General features: G+C 38.7%; 1 protein-coding gene across 9 annotated transcripts in view; it reads left to right on the forward strand.

Moving 5' to 3' along the window:
* Positions 1-19293, forward strand: part of ERC1 (ELKS/RAB6-interacting/CAST family member 1) — a 278996-nt gene that overhangs the window by 72611 nt on the left and 187092 nt on the right. For 4 of the 9 annotated variants that reach the window (XM_086610613.1, XM_086610615.1, XM_086610612.1 and 1 more), the window contains exons 4-7: positions 1532-1687; positions 3410-3493; positions 6102-6269; positions 14531-14698. In XM_086610613.1, the coding sequence (XP_086466739.1) occupies positions 1532-1687; positions 3410-3493; positions 6102-6269; positions 14531-14698 (576 nt within the window). Of the gene's footprint in view, positions 1-1531; positions 1688-3409; positions 3503-6101; positions 6270-14530; positions 14699-19293 lie in introns of all 9 variants that reach the window. The other 5 variants (XM_086610617.1, XM_086610621.1, XM_086610620.1 and 2 more) reach the window with 2 other exon arrangements.

Here is a 19293-nt window from a genome sequence, read left to right on the forward strand (position 1 = left end):
ACCCGTATGACATCACAGACCTAACTTTTATGGATGAATTTGTGATTGAATTCTGCAAGCATTAACTCAAGTATCTAATGGAACAATGGCAATTTGCCAAGAGGTCAGGAGCCACAAGTGGAGTGTGTGGTTTACACCGTTTTATGCAATCATATTTCATTTTGTATGGTCCATAAGGTACATCAGTGGGGTTTGGACAAATACAGTTAAAAAGTTGGAAAGTGTCTTTGCAAACTATTGTCTTCCATTTTTATATCCTCCCTTTTCCTCTTCTTCTTTATCTGTCCCTTTTTCTTTCTTTTCCTTCTGTTTTTTTCCTTATGACTCTTTCCATTTCATCTCAATGTTTTCCATACTAATTTCCCATCTTTCTACTCTGGAGCCTTCCATTTACCATCTTTCTTTTATTAGTCATCTTTGTGGTCCCTAGTAATGAAAACTAATTGACCATCTGGTAACAATAAGCCATCTTTACTATCAAAAGAGAAACGCCGGTATTTCTGGGAAACGATGTGAGCGCTGAAACTAAATACTGTTGTAAATTACAACACATCACTTCACCTTACTTCCTCTCTAATTTCTTGTTGCAGAATCAGCTTTACTGATTTTAACTTAAGCATCAAAAATTAAGCAGGAGATCTGACCAGATCTTCATAATGGTCCTTTAGAAAAATCTTATCTCATGATGTATGTGAAAATCTTTCATGCTTTTTTTTTCAGCTGTGCTTTTATTATCAGACAAAAAAAATATGAAGGATTGGTTTATGAAAGAATGGAGGGTAGTTTCAAATCCTACCTGTATTTCAGGAAAGACGAAATATTTTGGAGAAATGAAATAAAAAAAATAGACTGCTTTGAGAGATTATAATTCATAAATACATATCCGTGTTCATGAGAATGCATGAAGCTCTGTGTGCTGTATGAATCTGTTCTTACTTTTTTATTTTTCCAGATCTATGTTTTTTAACCATGGAAGTGTTTTATATGCTGAATAAATGAACCAGAATACTTGAAGGATCCTCTACTGCTTTATCCTCTCAAAACTAGATTGTCCACTCCAAACTAGATTGTTGCATCTTTTCCTTGCTTATGGTGCTTTTTATATTCTCCAGTTGTGACCCCACTTAAATTTCTAGTAGCACAAACCCATTTTTTTGCCATTCTTGCAGCCACATTTTGCTGTTCATTCAATTAGAATTAAATTTCTCTGGTTTATGCTGGCTTTGCATTACAAGGCAACCTTTCCTTTATTGATTCATCATGTACAGTGTCCCTGACCCTAGCCATGCTTTCTTTCAGTACTAAATTCTTGCTTTCCTTGAAAGGTATAAAAAAAAATGAAAAATGACTACTTGAGCACTCAGCCAGATGCCATGTAGAGAGGTGTAGACTGGTTTCTGTAGGAACTTTAGGAGTAAATGTCAAGGGCAGGTGTATGTCCAACAAATTATTTACTTTTTTTTTACTTCAGTGGTATGTTAACAAATCATGTAACTCTGTATCTTTATCTGACTCTTCTAATCGTTTTCAGGATTCAAAAATTTCTTCCATGGAGCGTGGCCTCCGGGATTTGGAAGAGGAGATTCAGATGTTGAAGTCCAATGGAGCTCTGAGCACAGAGGAACGTGAAGAAGAAATGAAGCAAATGGAGGTGTACCGCAGTCATTCCAAATTCATGAAAAATAAGGTATCGAGAAAACAAATGGCAGTAGTAAGATAAACTGTGCTTAGCGAACAGATGAAAAAAGTTTTCATACTCCAGTAAGGAGTCATGGTCTAGGTTCCCATTCAAGTGCTGGGAAACAGAGTTTGTTTGTATTCTGCTATGAAGCCACTGAAATAACTTAGAAGTATTTAAGAGACTTTTAAATTCAAATTTGAAAATGTTGTAATGGTGGTTTAGTAAGGTCAACGACCCGAATTCTGACCTAACTTTATTTCAGAAGGATTTTGTGTTTATCTTTAGAGTATTGCTAATGCATTATAGTTTTTAGGTTTTATTTGGTCTAGAGTCTTTTCAAATGTAGCCTATTGAAAAAAGAGCGTTTCTTTTTTCAGCTGTTGTGCTATAACTAGTAGATCTTTTTATTATGTAAAGACTGAAAAGAGCATGAACTGTCACCGTAACGGCTTTCCATTACACTGTCCTTCCAGCAGTGAAATCAGAATGAGAGTAGATTCTACACCAGTGGTGGTGCCACCATTAATTTATGCCGTTGGGAATACAGGACAGATACAGCAGTGATACATGTTGATCCTTAGGTATAAAGATGGACACTGACTACTCAATTGTCTATGACCAAAGTCAATTTATTCTTTGTTTCTCTCAAAGAAGTGTTTCTCAGTCTTTTTGTGGGCCCTAACATTTTCTAATGAAGATTTAGGCCACCTTGTGCAGCAAATTTAAGTGTATTGTGAGCAGTCTTGCTTTTCTTAGCTAGCTTTTGTGTACTCTCTGCAAGCAGCGTACAGACACCTGGAACAGAGGTTGAAAATTACTATGTCCTGAACAGTTGTGACCTTCTGCTTTTGTCCTGCTTGAAATTATTTGTCAAAAAAAGAACGCTGGAGAAGATTTCTTGGAGAAGTGTTACTTGTCCTAAAGTAGAAACGTGTTATGTGTTTCTTCCACTTCCCTCACACCAGCTCACTGATTCACATCAAGATAACCACATCTGTTCTTTTATACTTTTGCTCTTTATCCCGAGTTACTTCTAGGAGTTGAAGGATACCTCCTTGAAATTAGGAATAGAAGGATGATTAACACCTCATCCTTCCATCCTTTCCTTCTTCCTTTGTTAGCAACTCTTCAATTTCCCTCCTCCTCTGCCTCTCTGGGCCTGTAGACCTGTTCAGCTACTCAGTTTCGGGAACTCCTCTGTCTGTTGTGTCTGCTCATTTATTTTCCTGCAGAAGATTCGCTCCTTTTCGATAACTGTTGACTCATGACTTGTAGCCAGCTCCAATCCTGATGTTTTGCTGTCCTACCTTGTTTGGTAACTGCACAACGTTTATCTTTTCAAGTATTGTATTGTATAATTATCTGTGGCTGTGTCTTGGCAATTAACTTTATTTCTCTTAAACCGAAAGATGTCCCTTTTCCTGTCCTAATTTCCTCATGAATTCCAGTTCTGAAACAGTTGGGTGAAGTGCCCCGTGCTTGACATACATAAACATAACCATAACTATACATCTTTGTTTCATAATGCAGTTTTTATCTGGCAGCCTATTTGAAATTACAGAGACATTAAACTTTTGGGAAGACTCAAGGAAGAACGGAAGAGAAAATGAGTGACCAGTGTTGATCCTTCTGTTCAATTCTTTGTCACTTTTAGTTCCTTGGATGGAAGTAGGCTAACTAGAAGCTGACAAATGATAAATATTTAAAAGCATAACAATGTCGTGACAGGTAGAGCAACTGAAGGAAGAGCTAAGTGCCAAAGAGGCTCAAGGGGAGGACCTGAAAAAAAGAGTGGCTGGTCTTCAGGCCGAGGTCTCTGCAGTAAGATTTATCTTTTGTGTGCAGTGGCCACTCACTGGGGCTTGCTAGCTCTCTGGCTTTCGGGGTAGCTTTTCTTCTCTTACCTTCTTTATGACTTGATATAACAGTAGAACTAACAGCCTGCTCAGCCTTGTAGCTGCCTTTTTGTTCACATGGTTTTGGTGTCCATAACATCACTCTTCAACTGAACATCTGTATTTGTTTTGTTACTGTTTTTTTAATGGTATGAGCTGTTTTAACAGTAACTTATTCTTCTCTGTCGAAGCAGATTTTCAAAAAGTATTCAGCACCCATTTTGGGGTCAGACTTTCAGAGAGATTTACTTTCCCTAGTAGAACAAAAATAATTTGAAAACATGTGCTGAAGCCTCTTAATATTGTTTCACAAAAAAATAACAAAAGCTGGATGCTGAACACTTTTTAAAACTGATTCTTTAATTTTAGCAGCATGAATTTAGGTTATTCCTTTGCTGTGAAATTAGTGCATTTGCTGAATGATCACAGTGTCTCACCAAGAAGAGAGGTGTGAGCACTTGATGCTGTCTTAACTTCTCTTGCAACTTGAAATGGGATGTGCTGCGTTCTTCCTGAAGAGCTTTAGCACGTTGGCAGTGTGGGCTTACAGCTCTGAAGTGGGGATTTCTAGAGGGAATGATCTTACGGTGCTACTTGGGAATTCTAATGTAATGGAATGTGATTGTGTTTAGATGAGAGCATTTCACCAAAACGTAAGTATTTAGGGTAAACATCTCTTCTGAGACGACCCCAAAAAGAATTTATCTTCTCAAAGCAAGACCAAACTGGTTTGAGAAAGTTTTACTACGATTCAAGCTACCTACTAATTGAAAAAGTTTGTGTCATCTGAGATTTTTTAAGGAGGCTTTTTTGTTTAGATACCCCAGAAAACATAATTAGCAGTAAATATTTCATATCTTCCCAGCTATTCTGCTGTGCCTAGCAGTATTATGCAACTGGTTGTATTGGTCAGTAGCTGACGGCAGAAATAGTGCTGCTAACATAAATACTTTTGTATCTGGTTTAAATAGGTGGTGAGATAATTCTGTGAACATACTTGCTTTCAGTAAAAATATGAAAAAAAAAAACAACCTATGTTTGAATTAAATGAACAATAAACTATTGAATAGTTCTGTAAATCAAATTCTTCTTGTACTCCTTCCTGTTATTCCATTTTAAAAAATTAGTTTGTGTGAGGTTTTTTGAGATACATGTCCTCCTCTTCCACGTTTCCTCGTATATGCTCTTTCACACTGGAACACAGGAATCCTTGAAGACATCTTTTGATGCTATTTTAATACTCTTTGGTAAAGAGTTTTCTTTCTTTAATTGTCCATTATTGAAACAACGTTGTCAAGATAAAACCATATTTACCTAAGCTTTTTCTCTCAGTTATCTCCACTAATGCATGCACTTATTCTAATTTAAAAAAAAAAAAAAGTTTATATCAATTTAATTTTGTTCTTGACACATTCCCAAAAATGGAAGATGGCCTGATGCCCTTTAATTTATGTTTTGAAGTGTTGAACAACATACTTTTGGCATTGAGGGATTTTTTTTTTTTAATGTCACAAACAAAATTGTTCAAGTTAAAAAAAAAACAAACTGTGTAGTTTTTAGAGATATGTCCACCTCTGCTAGATGATATGTGAAAGTAAAACATTGCGATTTTATTCTATGAGATGTATCAGAGGCAAATCAGAAAGCTGACTATAAACTTGAAGATGACTATAAACTTCAGACTTTCCTGTCCTCTGTAATTAAAAAAAAAAAAAAAAATCTGCAGATTTACATCAAAATTGTCCTGGGTCATTATTGCACTTAGAGTGAGCTTTCATCACATTTCAATGCTCTACTTTTGGAATTTCTTAGTGTTTGTCTTTTTAAATGACAATCCAATCTATGTTTGTTAAAATAAATTGGCATTTCTGTACTGATTTAATGCATTAAATTAAATCTAGGAAGTTGCTCTCAACAAAGTGCGATTCCAAACCCAGTTTTCATGTTGTTTTGATGTATATTTGCATCTGCTTTAAAAAGCTTCCGTAAATTAAAAGATATTTCTTAGAAGGTTGGAATGCTGGTTTTGTAAACAGTGGGAAAAGTAAAGGTGTCTTTACATGCTCTGTAAGCATGAGGCTGGATTGAGAGATGGAGAGATGGATGGAATCTCACTGATCTGATATTTCAAAGCAAACGTGCTTCTGAGAGAGACCTGTAGGTATCTCATCCTTTTCTGATACTCCAATGTAAGGGTACGTTCTCATTACAATTCTGCTCTGTCTTCATTAAAACCTTATCCCTGCTAAGTAGTTGGATTTGGTCAGTCCTTTGAATGATGACTAAGAACAGACTGACTCTGTTAAAAAAAACCTCTCTTGAAAAATTGATGGTCTTGCTGCCCCCTCTTTTTCCTTCTTTCTTGCTCATGACACAAATTTTTGCTGGCCTTGTGTTCAAGATAACTGAAGGCTTCACAGTTCCGTGGGATAAGTTTAGAGCATCCTACTGTTTGGTGAATTTATAGTTATTTTTGTAAGGAAGGTATAAATTGTTTTATCCTTTGCCTGTCTTTTCTTTTTCAGATTGGTCAGGTGAAACAGGAGCTGTCCCGCAAAGACACCGAGTTGCTGGCCTTGCAGACGAAGCTGGAGACCCTCACAAATCAGTTCTCTGACAGCAAGCAGCATATTGAAGTTCTGAAAGAGTCTCTTACAGCTAAAGAGCAAAGAGCTGCCATCCTGCAGACAGAGGTGAATGGGCAATTCCGTATTTACTGACTTTTCATAGAGAAAGAGATAAGCATTATTTCTTTTCCTCTTGCTTAGGTTCTACAATCCCGTGGCCATTCGGTACTACTTGTTCGGAGCACGTTGTATCTTTGATTCTTTAGGCCAGGGGATTGATGGTAAAGACAAATGTGTGTGTGTAAGTGCACACATGGTCCTGTGAACGAGTGCACGCTTACACGACATGCTCCACTACTAATACTGTTTTTCCTAGGCACTGCAAAACTGGGAGCTGAGTTGGAGGGGTTTATTTTCCATTGCTCTCTTTCTTTCCAATTGCTCTCTTTATGACCTTGTCATTGAAGATAAAGAGAGCAGAGAGAGGAAGAGCGTTCCTGTAGCATACACCTTGCTGAGGCTTCACTACTACTGTCAGTGTGTACAGGAGCTCTGGCGTATAAGCCTGTGCTTACACTTGAAATATGGGCTTTCATGTTTTATGATGCATATTCCAAGGTAAAGGAAAAATATTTGCAAAACTGTGTTTTGATAACAAATCATAGAATCACAGAATGGTTTGGGTTGGAAGGGACCTCAATGATCATCTAGTTCCAACCCCCCTGCCATGGGCAGGGACACCCTCCACTACACCAGGTTGCCCAAAGCCTCATCCAACCTGGCCTTGAACACTTCCAGGGATGGGGCAGCCACAACTTCTCTGGGCAACCTGCTCCAGTGCCTCACCACCCTCAGAGTGAAGAATTTCTTCCTTAGATCTAATCTAAATCTCCCCTCTTTCAGTTTAAAGCCATTGCCCCTTGTCCTATCACCACACACCCTTGTAAAAAGTCCCTCTCCAGCTTTCCTGTAGGCCCCCTTTAAGTACTGGAAGGCTGCAATAAGATCACCCCGGAGCCTTCTCTTCTCCAGTCTGAACAGCCCCAACTCTCTCAGCCTGTCTCCATAGCAGAGGTGCTCCAGCCCTCAGATCATCTTTGTGGCCTCCTCTGGACCCGCTCCAGCAGCTCCATGTCCTTCTTGTGTTGGGGACTCCTGAGCTGAACACAGTAATAAATCCCGTATTGTGTAAGACACAAGTGTATAGCTGAACATCAAACGGGTGATAGGTATAGCACAAATTTATTGGATGCTCTTGAAAAACAGGAACGAAACGTTGCTTGAAGACAGCACTTCAATCCCCTGGCTTGGAAAATTGTAGTGTTAGTGGAAGTCCAAAAGGTGGCAGTCATGCATCAAAAAATATTTGTGCTGTTCCAGCTAAAACAGTAAAAAGCCAAAGGAGCTGTGGAATTGGCATGCGGAAAATTTGTAGGTGACACTGGTAGGAAGGTTCCATATTGCAAGAGCGTAAGAGAATTTATTTGAACTTTTTACTCTCATGTAGCTTTGCATTAGCCGTGTTCAGGGAATCTGTGGGTGCACATGGCCTTGTCCACGTGCGGAAATCAAGTCCCACAGTAAATATCTTTTGATGTTCTAAGATGACTTTTCTGATTCTTCTCAGATTTATGTAAAAGTTGAAATTACATTAGTCTGTGTAACTGTGGAAGTGTGGTAGTTTACAATCATAAACCGCTTGGTAAATTTGTTCATTCTTTCTTTTCTAGTCAGGGATGCACCTTAGATTCGTACATGTTTATTTAGAAAAATATTTACATTTAAAAATATCATTGGAAGTAGGTATTAGGTAAATATTTTAAAATGTAATTGGCAGGTTTTGATCCATTACAGTGGTTGAAAAGAATATAGAGATATTAAATCAGTGTGCAATATTGTGACAAACCTAGAAACACATTTCTCTTCTTAAATTTAAATAATAAAAGGCAGCACTTTTCTGCCCATCAGTGATGAAGTCCTTGAAAGAATGTACTTTATTGACAAGTTAAAAGCCTTCAGTAGATGGTCATAATTTCAACTGTTATGATAGATAAATGTATTTATTCAAATAAAATGTACGGAATTTAAACAAAATACTTTAAAAACATTTGGTCATACATGATTGATAGGTGCTCTTGATAGTTATTCAGAACATTTTGATTTTATTTTAGCAGAAGGCCAAAGTAGTTTTTAATACAGAAAATTATTCTACTGTCTAACTTGTAACATTACTTACCTTAACATTAACTGTAATCGTTGAGAATATTTGTTCTTCACTGGGTTCTTCCAAATGAGATTCTCATATAGCACCACAATACAAACCCAAATTGGATTATTCCTCTGAAATATGCAAACTCTTTTTTACTAATAAAAAGTGGCTGAAAGGTGAGGAGTGGGGGGGAAAGAGAGAGAGGGAGTTTCTGTTTACTGCTTTTAGGTTATTTGCAGAGTTTGCTTTCAGGTATCATTTAGTGAAACATAACAACTACAGCAACAGTGAAAGATGATTTTCTGTCTGTCTTTCAGTAAGGAGGTGCTGTGGAGCCAAAACACCCGTGGCACTGTTTCAGAATGATGTTTGTATGATAGATTTAATGGATTCAGTACGGTCTAGTGTGTTCTCCACAGTAAGATGTAGCAATCTGATATGGGTTTAACACATACAGAATCACAGAATGTCAGGGATTGGAAGGGACCTCAAAGGATCATCTAGTCCAATCCCCCTGCTGGAGCAGGACCACCTAGATCAGATCACGCGAGAACGTGTCCAGGCAGGTTTTGAACATCTCGAGAAGGAGACTCCACAACCTCTCTGGGCAGCCTGTTCCAGTGTTCTGCTCCCCTTACTGGGAAGAAGTTCTTCCTCATGTTTAAGCGGAACCTCCTATGTTCCAGCTTGTATCCATTTCCCCTTGTCCTATCATTGAATGCCAGTGAGAAGAGCCTGGCTCCATCCTCATGGCAGTCACCCTTTCCATATTTATAAACATTAATGAGGTTCCCCCTCAGTCTCCTCTTCTCCAAGCTAAAGAGACCCAGCTCCCTCAGCCTTTCCTCAGAAGGGAGATGCTCCACTCCCTTCATCATCTTTGTGGCCCTGCGCTGGACTCTCTCAAAGTAGTGTTGATTATCAGACTATTATATCAGAGTCGATGTTTAGAATGATCCATTTATGTTCCTGAGAATTTTTATGTCATTCCAAGAGGATATTTATACTTTCTGGAAGCTAATCGCATCTTTTTTATCCTTGCTGATGTTCTTGACAGAAAGCTCAACAATTAAGTCATCATACACAGTTGCCTTTCTTCTGTCTTCACAAGTGATCCTCTCAAATATAAGATTGAAACACATTGGTAAAGTGCAGCATCAAAATGTTTGTCATTGCGTCCTGTGATGTTTTGGGGTTTTTTTTTTAAGGAAAGGTATCTTTCTATGCAAGAGTTTTCACTGGGAATAGGGTAGGAACACGAGTGCCTGCCTGGCCTCACTTGCTGACAGCACTGGTCAGTGTTAAAACATAACTAGCTCCTTTCAAGACACCTGGAGAGAGTTGTGAGGTGGCAGAGAGGTGATTTTTTTTTTTTTGGTCGTATATTGGCAGACATCTTCATAGGGGATTGTTATTTTAAAATAATATTTAAAGAAACATTTAAGAGAAAAGAGCATACTTTCATAAGCCTCTGCCTTTTAGTCTTCTGTTAAAGAAAAGTGCAGGTAGGTGGGGAAAAGGTGTTGGTATGACATCTCAAAAATGGGTTTGCTACCTGCCACACCAGAACTACAAAGAACAGTGAGCTGTTTGTGGGGTGTTTATCTTGAGGGCTATTGGGTGGAGAGGATATTGTGGTTAACTTTCAATTTGTGAAGGAACCTTTAAAAACAGCTCTAAAAATGTACAATCTCTCTGTAAACAAAACAAAAAATAAAGCAATATTTACTTTGGAATTAAGACTTCATCCATATAAAGGTTGTGTTTTGCCCAGTGAGCCCTTAAGCTTAGGTCAGTGCCAGAAGGTATGTGGCTTCAGTGGGAGGTTAAATTAATCAGTGAGAACATTCCCCTTTATTTTTGTATACTGCCCAAACTGGCGTGGTTCTGTAATTGGTCTGTTCCATATAGTAAATTCAGATAAATATTCAGTAGAAAAATGAATCCAGTCCTCTGGAAGTATTTTATTTGGTCCGAATGTCTCAGTAGAACACAAAATTCTCTAAAGGTCTTTCTTTACTGGGGCTTATACTGGCATTTCGAAACTATAGTAGACTCTCCAAAATCAGAGACAGTTAGGGGGTGGAATGTTTAGTGAGGAGCACACACGTGGGAGCTGGGTGACTCTAAGAAGACTTGTTAGCACCAGCTACGTTCAGACCTATGCTGACACCTGCAACCATGAAGCTCACTGTGTTTGGGTGTTTAATACCTTGTGCTAGAGATTGTGGGAGAACAGTTGAACTGACTTCTGACCTGAGCAGGCCCTTGAAGCTGTACATCTGTCTTGCATTGGGTTTATAACCCTAGCAAGAACCAAGGAGGCTCTGCAAAAAGCCAGGTGTGTGCGTGTCTCTGCTCCTTGGCACAGTTGTGTAATCCGACTGGGAGCTGTATGTTTGTGAAGAATTCACTCTCAGTTCTTCTACAGACCGTACTGGATGTTGCTGCAATTTCTATACGAAGGCAAAGAGTCAGATCTAACGTAACTGCTAACAAAGATCGATGTCAAAAATAGAGAATGAAGTCTTGTGAGCTACCACTGCATTTAAAACTAGTCAGTAGACATAGCTTCTAAGTCTTAACGACAGACTACGCTATAAGGAAATCAGCTTAACTCTTTTTTGTGTTTATACGTGTTTGCAAGATAGTAATAGAATGTCACAAAAGTGATCCTTTTTAAAATGTACTCATTTCAGGTTCTTGGAGACTTCACATGGCAGTATCTACAGTAGGATAAAAGCAATGTTTCACCTTGCATACCAAATATAATTTTGTCTTCCTCTGAGCATTTCTCAATTATCTTTCAATTCTGAGTGCTGACATAGATAGAATTACTTCAGCATCTAATTAAGTATCTGCCTCTTATTAAAAACCATAGCAAGCTCTAAACCCATATTTCAGGACTGATATTCTGTCTGTTCCTTTTGCTGCTATTAATGTAGTCACAGCAACAGAGAAGAAAAGTTTTGAATTTTGCTATTACGGAGAAATCGGGGCTTGAATTATGGAGGCTGTACCTTCTGATACAACTGAAAGGAGTATGGCTTGGTTGGCTGATGTAAATCAGTAGTTCAGCTGTGGTTTGAACAGGTGGCAGGTAGGTGAGAAGAATCGCTCTGTCTCAGGAAAAGTGTAGAGTGCTGTTTTTTCTAGGCATTGCTGATGTCCTCCTAAATCCAAGTAGGAATCATCAGTGTCATAACACCCTGATTGCTACTGTACAGTGGAGATGATAGTAAAAATGAGAGAAAAGAAAAGAGCATGCAAGCTAAGTCCCATTGGCTCGAGCTCCTGAGTCAGTTCTGAAAGTCACTGTGGACTTTCAAAATTTTAGTGATTTTCCCTAAGATATAAGCTGGGAATATTCGTAACGCTAAGACTTTAATTACACAATCTAAGATTTTTAAAAAGACTTAAGAATAAATTTGAATTAAAGATTATGTAATTTATTGTGTTTATTCTGGTAGTCATTGGAGTTACTCGTGTACTAGTTTTTCTTAGAATTTGAAATCCTGTGTGCTTAATATATGGCTATACATACTAGGAACAGAGTCACTGTGTATTATTTACTGCTACTGGAAAAATCTGGGAAGACAGATCAGTGGTTCCCAACACAGTTTTTTGTATATTGTTCTTGCAGTGAAGAAATTTAAGTCTTATGTATGGTGCCCAGCTGAAGAGAGTTGTACCTGTACTGAGGAAGGCTATTGTGTTGACGGTGGCAACAAACGTGCTTATTTTGCCAAAGCTTCCTGAGAAATTGGATGGTGGATGGTACGTGCAGGTCAGATTAGCAAGCCCGTTGTTATACGAAGGACCAGCAGTTGGCTGAGCTGCACTGTGAGTTTTTACTTGCCATGCATAATGAAAGACATGATAGTCTATGACTGTGAAAGCAGTCAGGTTATCCCAAGAGTAAGACAACATCATCCAAGACGCAGAAGTCAGGAGAAGGGGCGTCAGCACGTCAGTAGCTGTTTGCTGAGTTGTCTCCGTGCGCGGAGAAAATCTTAAGCTGGCTTTGTTGAAGTTGGCATCACCTGACTCCCACAGACCTCGATTCTTGTCGCTGTGGGAGGATGCCATACATAAACCGAGCTGACATGAGTAAACAAGTGCAGTGTTCTGCCAGGAATAGTGCGAAGGTGATGATTGTGTGTCCTGCCAGCCTTTGAAAATATTCTTGAAAGTGTTTTCTGTGGTTTCCTAGGCAGGGACCTCACGCAAATAAACCCAGGAATGTAATTTACCCCAAACCGTAAGCTAATATAGAGTTCAAAGAGAATAATCAATCAGAAAATGGAAAGCATTCAGTGGATAAATTTCTGTTTGCAGATGTTCTCTTTTCACCTGATACTGTGCTGTAGGCATCTGGGCTGCCTCAAGCATTTTGCAACGCAACTGTTGAGGGTATGTGGATTTTCTTGTGAGGGAGATTTTCAGTTTCCCTTCCAGAATTTATAAAAGTGACTCTTAGCTTTAATATTAGAGATATCCAGAGAAGAACATACCTAATCAATCTATAAAACTGCGTGTTTTTAAAGACAAAGCCCGATTCACCTGCTAAACTTTTCATTCCAACACTAGCCATCCTATAAATCATATTTGGGTAGGACCTGGTTCTCTAATATCACTGCAGAATATACTCCGTGCCCCACTTGCTGGGTTGAGAGGTCAGGAATGTGATTTTTTAATAACGTATGTGTAAGTGAGAAGGCTCCAGACGTCGAGGTTTGCCGTGCTGATGGGGAGAGCAGGGCAGGTTTTTTCCCCACTGGCAAGTGCTTGTTGCTCTGCGTAAAAGGAATTGGACAAAACAGCAAAGAATTTCGTGGGCGTAACAGGCTGTAAATGGAGAGCCTTAAAGGTAACTTCTCTGTTAGCAAATCAAAATAAAGTAGAATTAGAATAACACAATAAAACTAAATGTTGCCCAAAATACCGTAGGCGTAGTGACTACCTGAATTCTTTAACTCGCTCAAGTTGGCCGAGTCATCTTTTCCCTTCGTGTCTCTGCTCGCCTGTGCTGTGCAGAAGGACCAAGAAATTCATCGATCACCCTCTTTGCTCTGTGTGGCTGATGTCCTGTAACGGATTCAGCTAACAGGAACCAAATCTGATACTGGCAAAGAAGATTAGCAGCCAAGCTGGCAGGTTTGAGCTCTGTCTGAATGCCGTGTGGATAGGGGTCAGTGGGTTGCTTTTGGTATCTTGAGCAGGTTGGTGCTGTTGGACTGCGTGTTCCACGATGGTCTTTGGGATTAGTCTGCGCTCTGCGGTGACCTTTTTCTTGTCATCAAATTTATATTCACATAGCTCTGATTCCTTCTCCTGTTTCTTTTGTTTTGTGAGGTCTGTGTTTCATTCGTGTAAGAGAAATGCAGAAGGAAAAGCAAAAGCTTCTCAACACGCAATTTCGAAGTTTGTGGATACCATAGAATTCCCAGAGTGTGTTTCTGAATTTATTGAGGCCATGGGAGCTCTAAATATGTTTTTGTCCAGTTGCACCCACAATATCCTGTACTGCGTCATTTCTTCCATTTTATCTTTAATATAAAACTACATCCTGCTGAAAACTCATGTTACGCTTAAACTGTTGGTTGCTATTTAAGCCCAAATATTCTTAGCCATCCTAAGGTGACCCTCTTTCCGTGTTTTGATCTGCAGTGGCCACAAAGACCTCTGCTTGCATTACCTCCAGGCTGAACTAACATTCTGATTAAAACCTAGAATATAAAGTGACTGTTTGGTATTAAGAGTCAATGTTTAAATCTCTGAACATTAGTAATGTTTCAAATAAAGGGGTCAGTTTCCCTACGTAGGAGAGAACTCAGCAACACATTGTGTTGGCTTCTACTTTGAGGAAAAAAAATCCCAGACTTACATCTTGCAAGACTGAGCTATGTCAGAATTATGATTTGGAATTTTCCAAGAGTGTTAGTCTCATATAATTTAGAAATAAAACATTTGATTATTTTTACTGTTTAATCTCTTATCACTTGTGAAAACTGTTTTATCATAAGCTTATGTATGTTGAAGTTTTGAAGTAAGGGATGTTAGTTTTCTGAATCCATTTGTAATTTGACAGCACGCACTCCCTTGTGGAAGTGTAATTTAACTTTTCTAAAATTTCTCGAAGTCCTAAACAACCTGTTTCTGCCTGTTTTGAGTCTAGGTGGATGCATTGCGATTACGTCTGGAAGAGAAAGAGACTATGCTAAATAAGAAGACAAAGCAGATTCAGGAGATGGCAGAGGAGAAGGGGACTCAAGCAGGAGAGATCCATGACCTCAAGGACATGTTAGAGGTGAAGGAACGCAAAGTTAATGTTCTTCAGAAGAAGGTAAGATTGTAGAGGTCTAAGTCAGATACATGTCTCTCTGCATCTCGATTTCGAAGACTGACAAAAAGTCTGAACTAGAATTTGCGTTTTGGAGATGAATGATCGAGTCCATTCGTGTAACGGAAAGACGGTGAATTTCATTGAAAATAAATCTTACATATAATCTCATTTTAAGTTGTTAGAACTCCAGGCAGCAGGAGGATGTCAGAAAATAAAGTAGGGACCATATTAGGCAAATTTGGAATCTGAACCTGAAAAACATTAAATCGTGCTTCATTATTTTCCTTGCCACATCTGTCTATCTGTGCTGGTAGACCAGGATGAAAAAGAATAGAAAAAAAAAAATCAATACTTTGCAATGAAAGCATTTTAGAGAAATAGCATTTAGGACAAAAGATAAGTAACAGTTACCCTGAAAGATTTAAAAAAAAAAAAGGTAGCAATGAATCCGTCACCCCTGGCTTTGGCAGAAGGTCGTGTTTTGTGTTGGGGAGGGGGAGTTCACACTCCCTGCACTGTGCAATGCAGCTGCAGGCAAATAAAATGCAATTTTTAGTGTCTGAACATAGCAGTGTGTTTTGGCAGTTCCCTACGTGCTATGTGATAATTGACCTGGGATAAAGTACAGGAATAACGCAGTTGAGTGGTTTTTTTTGTTGTTTTGTTTTTTTTTTTTTTCTGTCTTTGCTGATGTTACTTGTTTTTTAGCTGGTGTTCGGGAAGACTCCAAATGCAACTTGTCTGCTCTTTTGGATAATTTGCCTTTCTCCAGAGGAAATACATGCCCTCTGCTTTTCAAAAAGCTTAGAAACCAAAATAAATATCTTATGCTTAATGATAAGAAATACTGTGTGGCAGGAGAGAGGGACTGCAAATGGAATTTATAACTCAGTTGTTTAAAATCAGTAGTGATCATAGTTACTACAGCAGCAGTGTTGGTTTAGTGTTCATAACTTTTAAAGTTCAGTGTTTGTACTTAAAAATTATTTTCTTTCTGTTTGTACTTTAAAGATTATTTTCTTTTCGTTCCCTCATCTGTGAAGTCATAATTACCTCCTCAAGCAGCTCTTCTGCTCCAACTCTGAAGAGACGGGTCAGCACGGAATTTTCAAACATTTAGTTCAGTTTATGGTAGTTTTGTCTTCTCTGCTGTGACCTCGAACTTGCCTACCAGATGAAAGAATCCATGGTTTTCTAAGGATTAATAAAACACACAACAGACTTTCAGATATGCCTTTGAGACTCTACGATGACATCTAGTGCCTAAAAATCCTTTATTATTAACACTGTAGGCAATGGTCTATTCAAACCTTCAGCGTGTGTCTGAGTCTCTGGTTGTGCAAACTGTACAGAAAAGACCGAAGCAAGACTGTCCCAACGCTCGAATCATGAACATTGAAGGAGGATCCTGTATCCAGGATCATATGTTGGTCTGCTCATCAGCCTAGCTTCTGCAGGGAAAAGGAAGATATGCTGGGCTTTCTGCTCAACTAGGGCTGATGACGTAGCTGCTTTTCTTCAGGAATTCTGTGGCTTAACGAGCACTGCAAATTTAAGAGTATTTGTGTAGATATCTCAGTCAGAAAAAGCCATGCTGCTTCTGCTTTGACTCCAGGTCTCAAGACGTGCCGCTGAACTGGTTCCAAACCCAGTTCAGAGATTTCAAACACCATAAAAAAGACCTAAAGTCCCCACAGGCTTGTGCCAGCTTCTTTATTAAGACTGGCAGACGTGACCTCAAAGGTGTGTCCTGGAAGGTCATGGAGGACTTGTCCCTCTGCATCCCTGAAGGGATATCAGACCTCTTCTGCTGCTGCTTTTTCTTTCAGTCAAGCTTTTCTGTTATGGGTTTGCTAGCTACCACTGAACATAACAACAAAGTTGAAATGTATGGCTTTTTAGAAATTTCCAGAAGCTATTCTGTCTAATTTGTACTCTTTGTCTCCAAGATGCTAGAGTCCTTTCTTTTTTCAGGAATATCCTCTCAGAATTGCTTTACCGTGTAGGACAGGATTTTTAGATGAAGGTATTATTTTCAATAGGAGAAATTAGGCAGACTTTTAATCCTTTGTCTCTATCAAAATAAGACTCGGTAAAATCTTGTAGTGGCAATGAAAGTGCCAAAGACAACTGAAGAGGCTTCATTATGCGTGTTCAAATTCAGCATAATTATCCTGTGAGATTTTTTCATTTCTACCATTCAGGAAGGAGATTAGTTGTTTAATTTCCACATGGGAAATGAAGACACAACACAGAATTTATTTTCATTTTACAGTGAACCATGACTACTTTGAAAATAGGATCCTTACCCCTTCCAGTTTGACTTTCCACTTCTCTGAGAATCCACCGAGATGTTTGAGAGCAATTGCAGCCCAGCTCAGATGGCACGGTGTGTCTTTTTCTATTTTCCCCTTCTCTGAATGTACAGCTAGTAAGACATTATTAGGGCAGGGGAATACCTCAGTTTCTTCATACCACTTTTCAACTCTTTGCTAGTTTAGTTTTGAAGGTGACTGATTGCCATACAGATCTTAGAGTTTATTACAGCAGCTTCAGGTTCCATGTCAGCAAGGTGTCTTCCCTCTCAGGAGAGGCTTTAGCTTGTGAAATTTGATCTCTTTTTATTCTTTCTGAGCCATATAATAACGTACATTTTCCAGATTTGGAACGTGGGTCCTAAAAGGTCCACAAGCTCAGCTTCAGACAGTATTTTCAATGGAAGATAGTCCATAGTTTACAGGTGCTGGTAGAGGTGACAATGTATTCTCCAGGGACCGACCCGGGAATATACTTTTGATCTTCTTGCCTACTCCAGATCAGTCATGACAGATGCCCTGTGGCTTGAAGTGCGTTCCAGTATTCTCGTTGTAAGTGCTTTTGGTTTCCAAAGGAGCACACGTTTCACAGCTCCAAGTTGGGTGCTGTTATGGCCCTCACCAGTGAGTTCATAGCCTATAATAACAGGTATCTTGTTTAGGTTATAATAAACAGTACATGATCACTTGTATTTTTAGCTGAAATTCTCTTTTGTCTGTTGCATACTTCATACTTACTTACTGAAAACAATAAATCACCTCCTGGGCATTCTTTGTGCTGTAGTGAAGAGTTTCAACTTCTTGATGCCATTAAAGCAGAAGTCGGAGACTTAGTACAGTTGTCGTAAGCACAGACTTCTACTGCTGAAGGACATCGTAAGATGTTTTTGCATTGAACATCAATAGAGGAATCATGAGACTTTCTATTCCTAAGGGTCTTTGTTCAGTGCATTTATAGTTTTGTGGCAAATTGTTTTCACAGAATCGTAGAATGGTTGAGGTCTGAAGAGACCTCTGGAGGTCTTGTCCAACCGCCCTGCTTAAGCAGGGCTACCCAGAACCAGTTAGAACCATGTCCAGATGGCTTTTGAATAGTGATGCGTAAGAATCACTTCTATTAAACTTCAGAGCAGTGAAATCTGTGGGTGAAGTGCTTGACATGCACTTGAAGATTGCTTAGTAAATTATGTGGGACATCTAAACTAGTCAAGGAGACATAAGTTAAATTTGAAAAATCGATTCTACAGAAAACAAATTTTATGCTATTGCAGTAATTTTTAGTGCCTAGTTATGGCTACCAGTGCAGCAGCCATGTTAGGGGAACCTACTGGATTCAAAATAAATTTTTATGCCTGCCTATATTATAAATTAGAATTTGTCAATGGAGATTATGCTGCTTAATTTTTATATAACCCCCTCTTTTGCTTGAAGCATTTTGTGATAACACAATGAAAATAAGAACATCTGGATCATATATAGCATATGTACCTATATTGCCAGATGTATGGTAATATTCTTTTAAAAAACCAAATGTTGTTCTGATGTGTGCGAAAGATGGCAAGCCAATTTCTTATTTTGAGATCTAATAATGTAAGGAACATTCTCTCAATTTATATTGATATTATTAAAGAATCTTGCCTGTTGCCTTTAGTGACTAAAGTACTTGATTTTTTTAATCTTTTTTTTTTTTTTTCCTCAAGTAATAAATATTCACTCCTTTTAGATAAGTAGGTTCAAACGAAGAAGGAGAGCAGGACTGTGAGGTTAACGATGTTAGTTCAGTAGTTCAGCTATTGTAGCTGGCTCGTGTAGGGTTTTAAACTGATGCACATTGCTATAATAGGGTCAATAAGATTGATAGCAATAGCAAAGTTACAAGAAAACTCCATTGGAGTCTCTGGTATGATCCGTGCTCCAGCATTCCAAAAAGCTGAAACCACAATTCAGCAAATCTGTCCTATACAGAAGGAATCTTTTTGTTTGGTGTTTTTTTTTTTACTATCTCTCAAAGAGGAGCAGTCATTTCAATGCTGTATCCTACTTGTGCTTCGAGATAACCTCTTGATTGGCAAGACGGAACATTACTCATAGGTAGTGGGGCTGACAAATTCTGGTTTCTTGAAGCAATCTGGGAAAAGAGCCAAGTGTGGGGCCTCTTGGCTTCATTATAAATTAAACGTGTAGTTTCTCTGGCAAGATAAAGCTAATAAGCTTTGTTGGTCTATTCACTGTCGTACCAGACAAACACAAGGTTCCCTATGATGGAAGAGGCAGGAAAAG

The sequence above is a fragment of the Tauraco erythrolophus genome, chromosome 4, assembly GCF_009769465.1.
Source record: "Tauraco erythrolophus isolate bTauEry1 chromosome 4, bTauEry1.pri, whole genome shotgun sequence".
NCBI lineage: Eukaryota > Metazoa > Chordata > Aves > Musophagiformes > Musophagidae > Tauraco > Tauraco erythrolophus.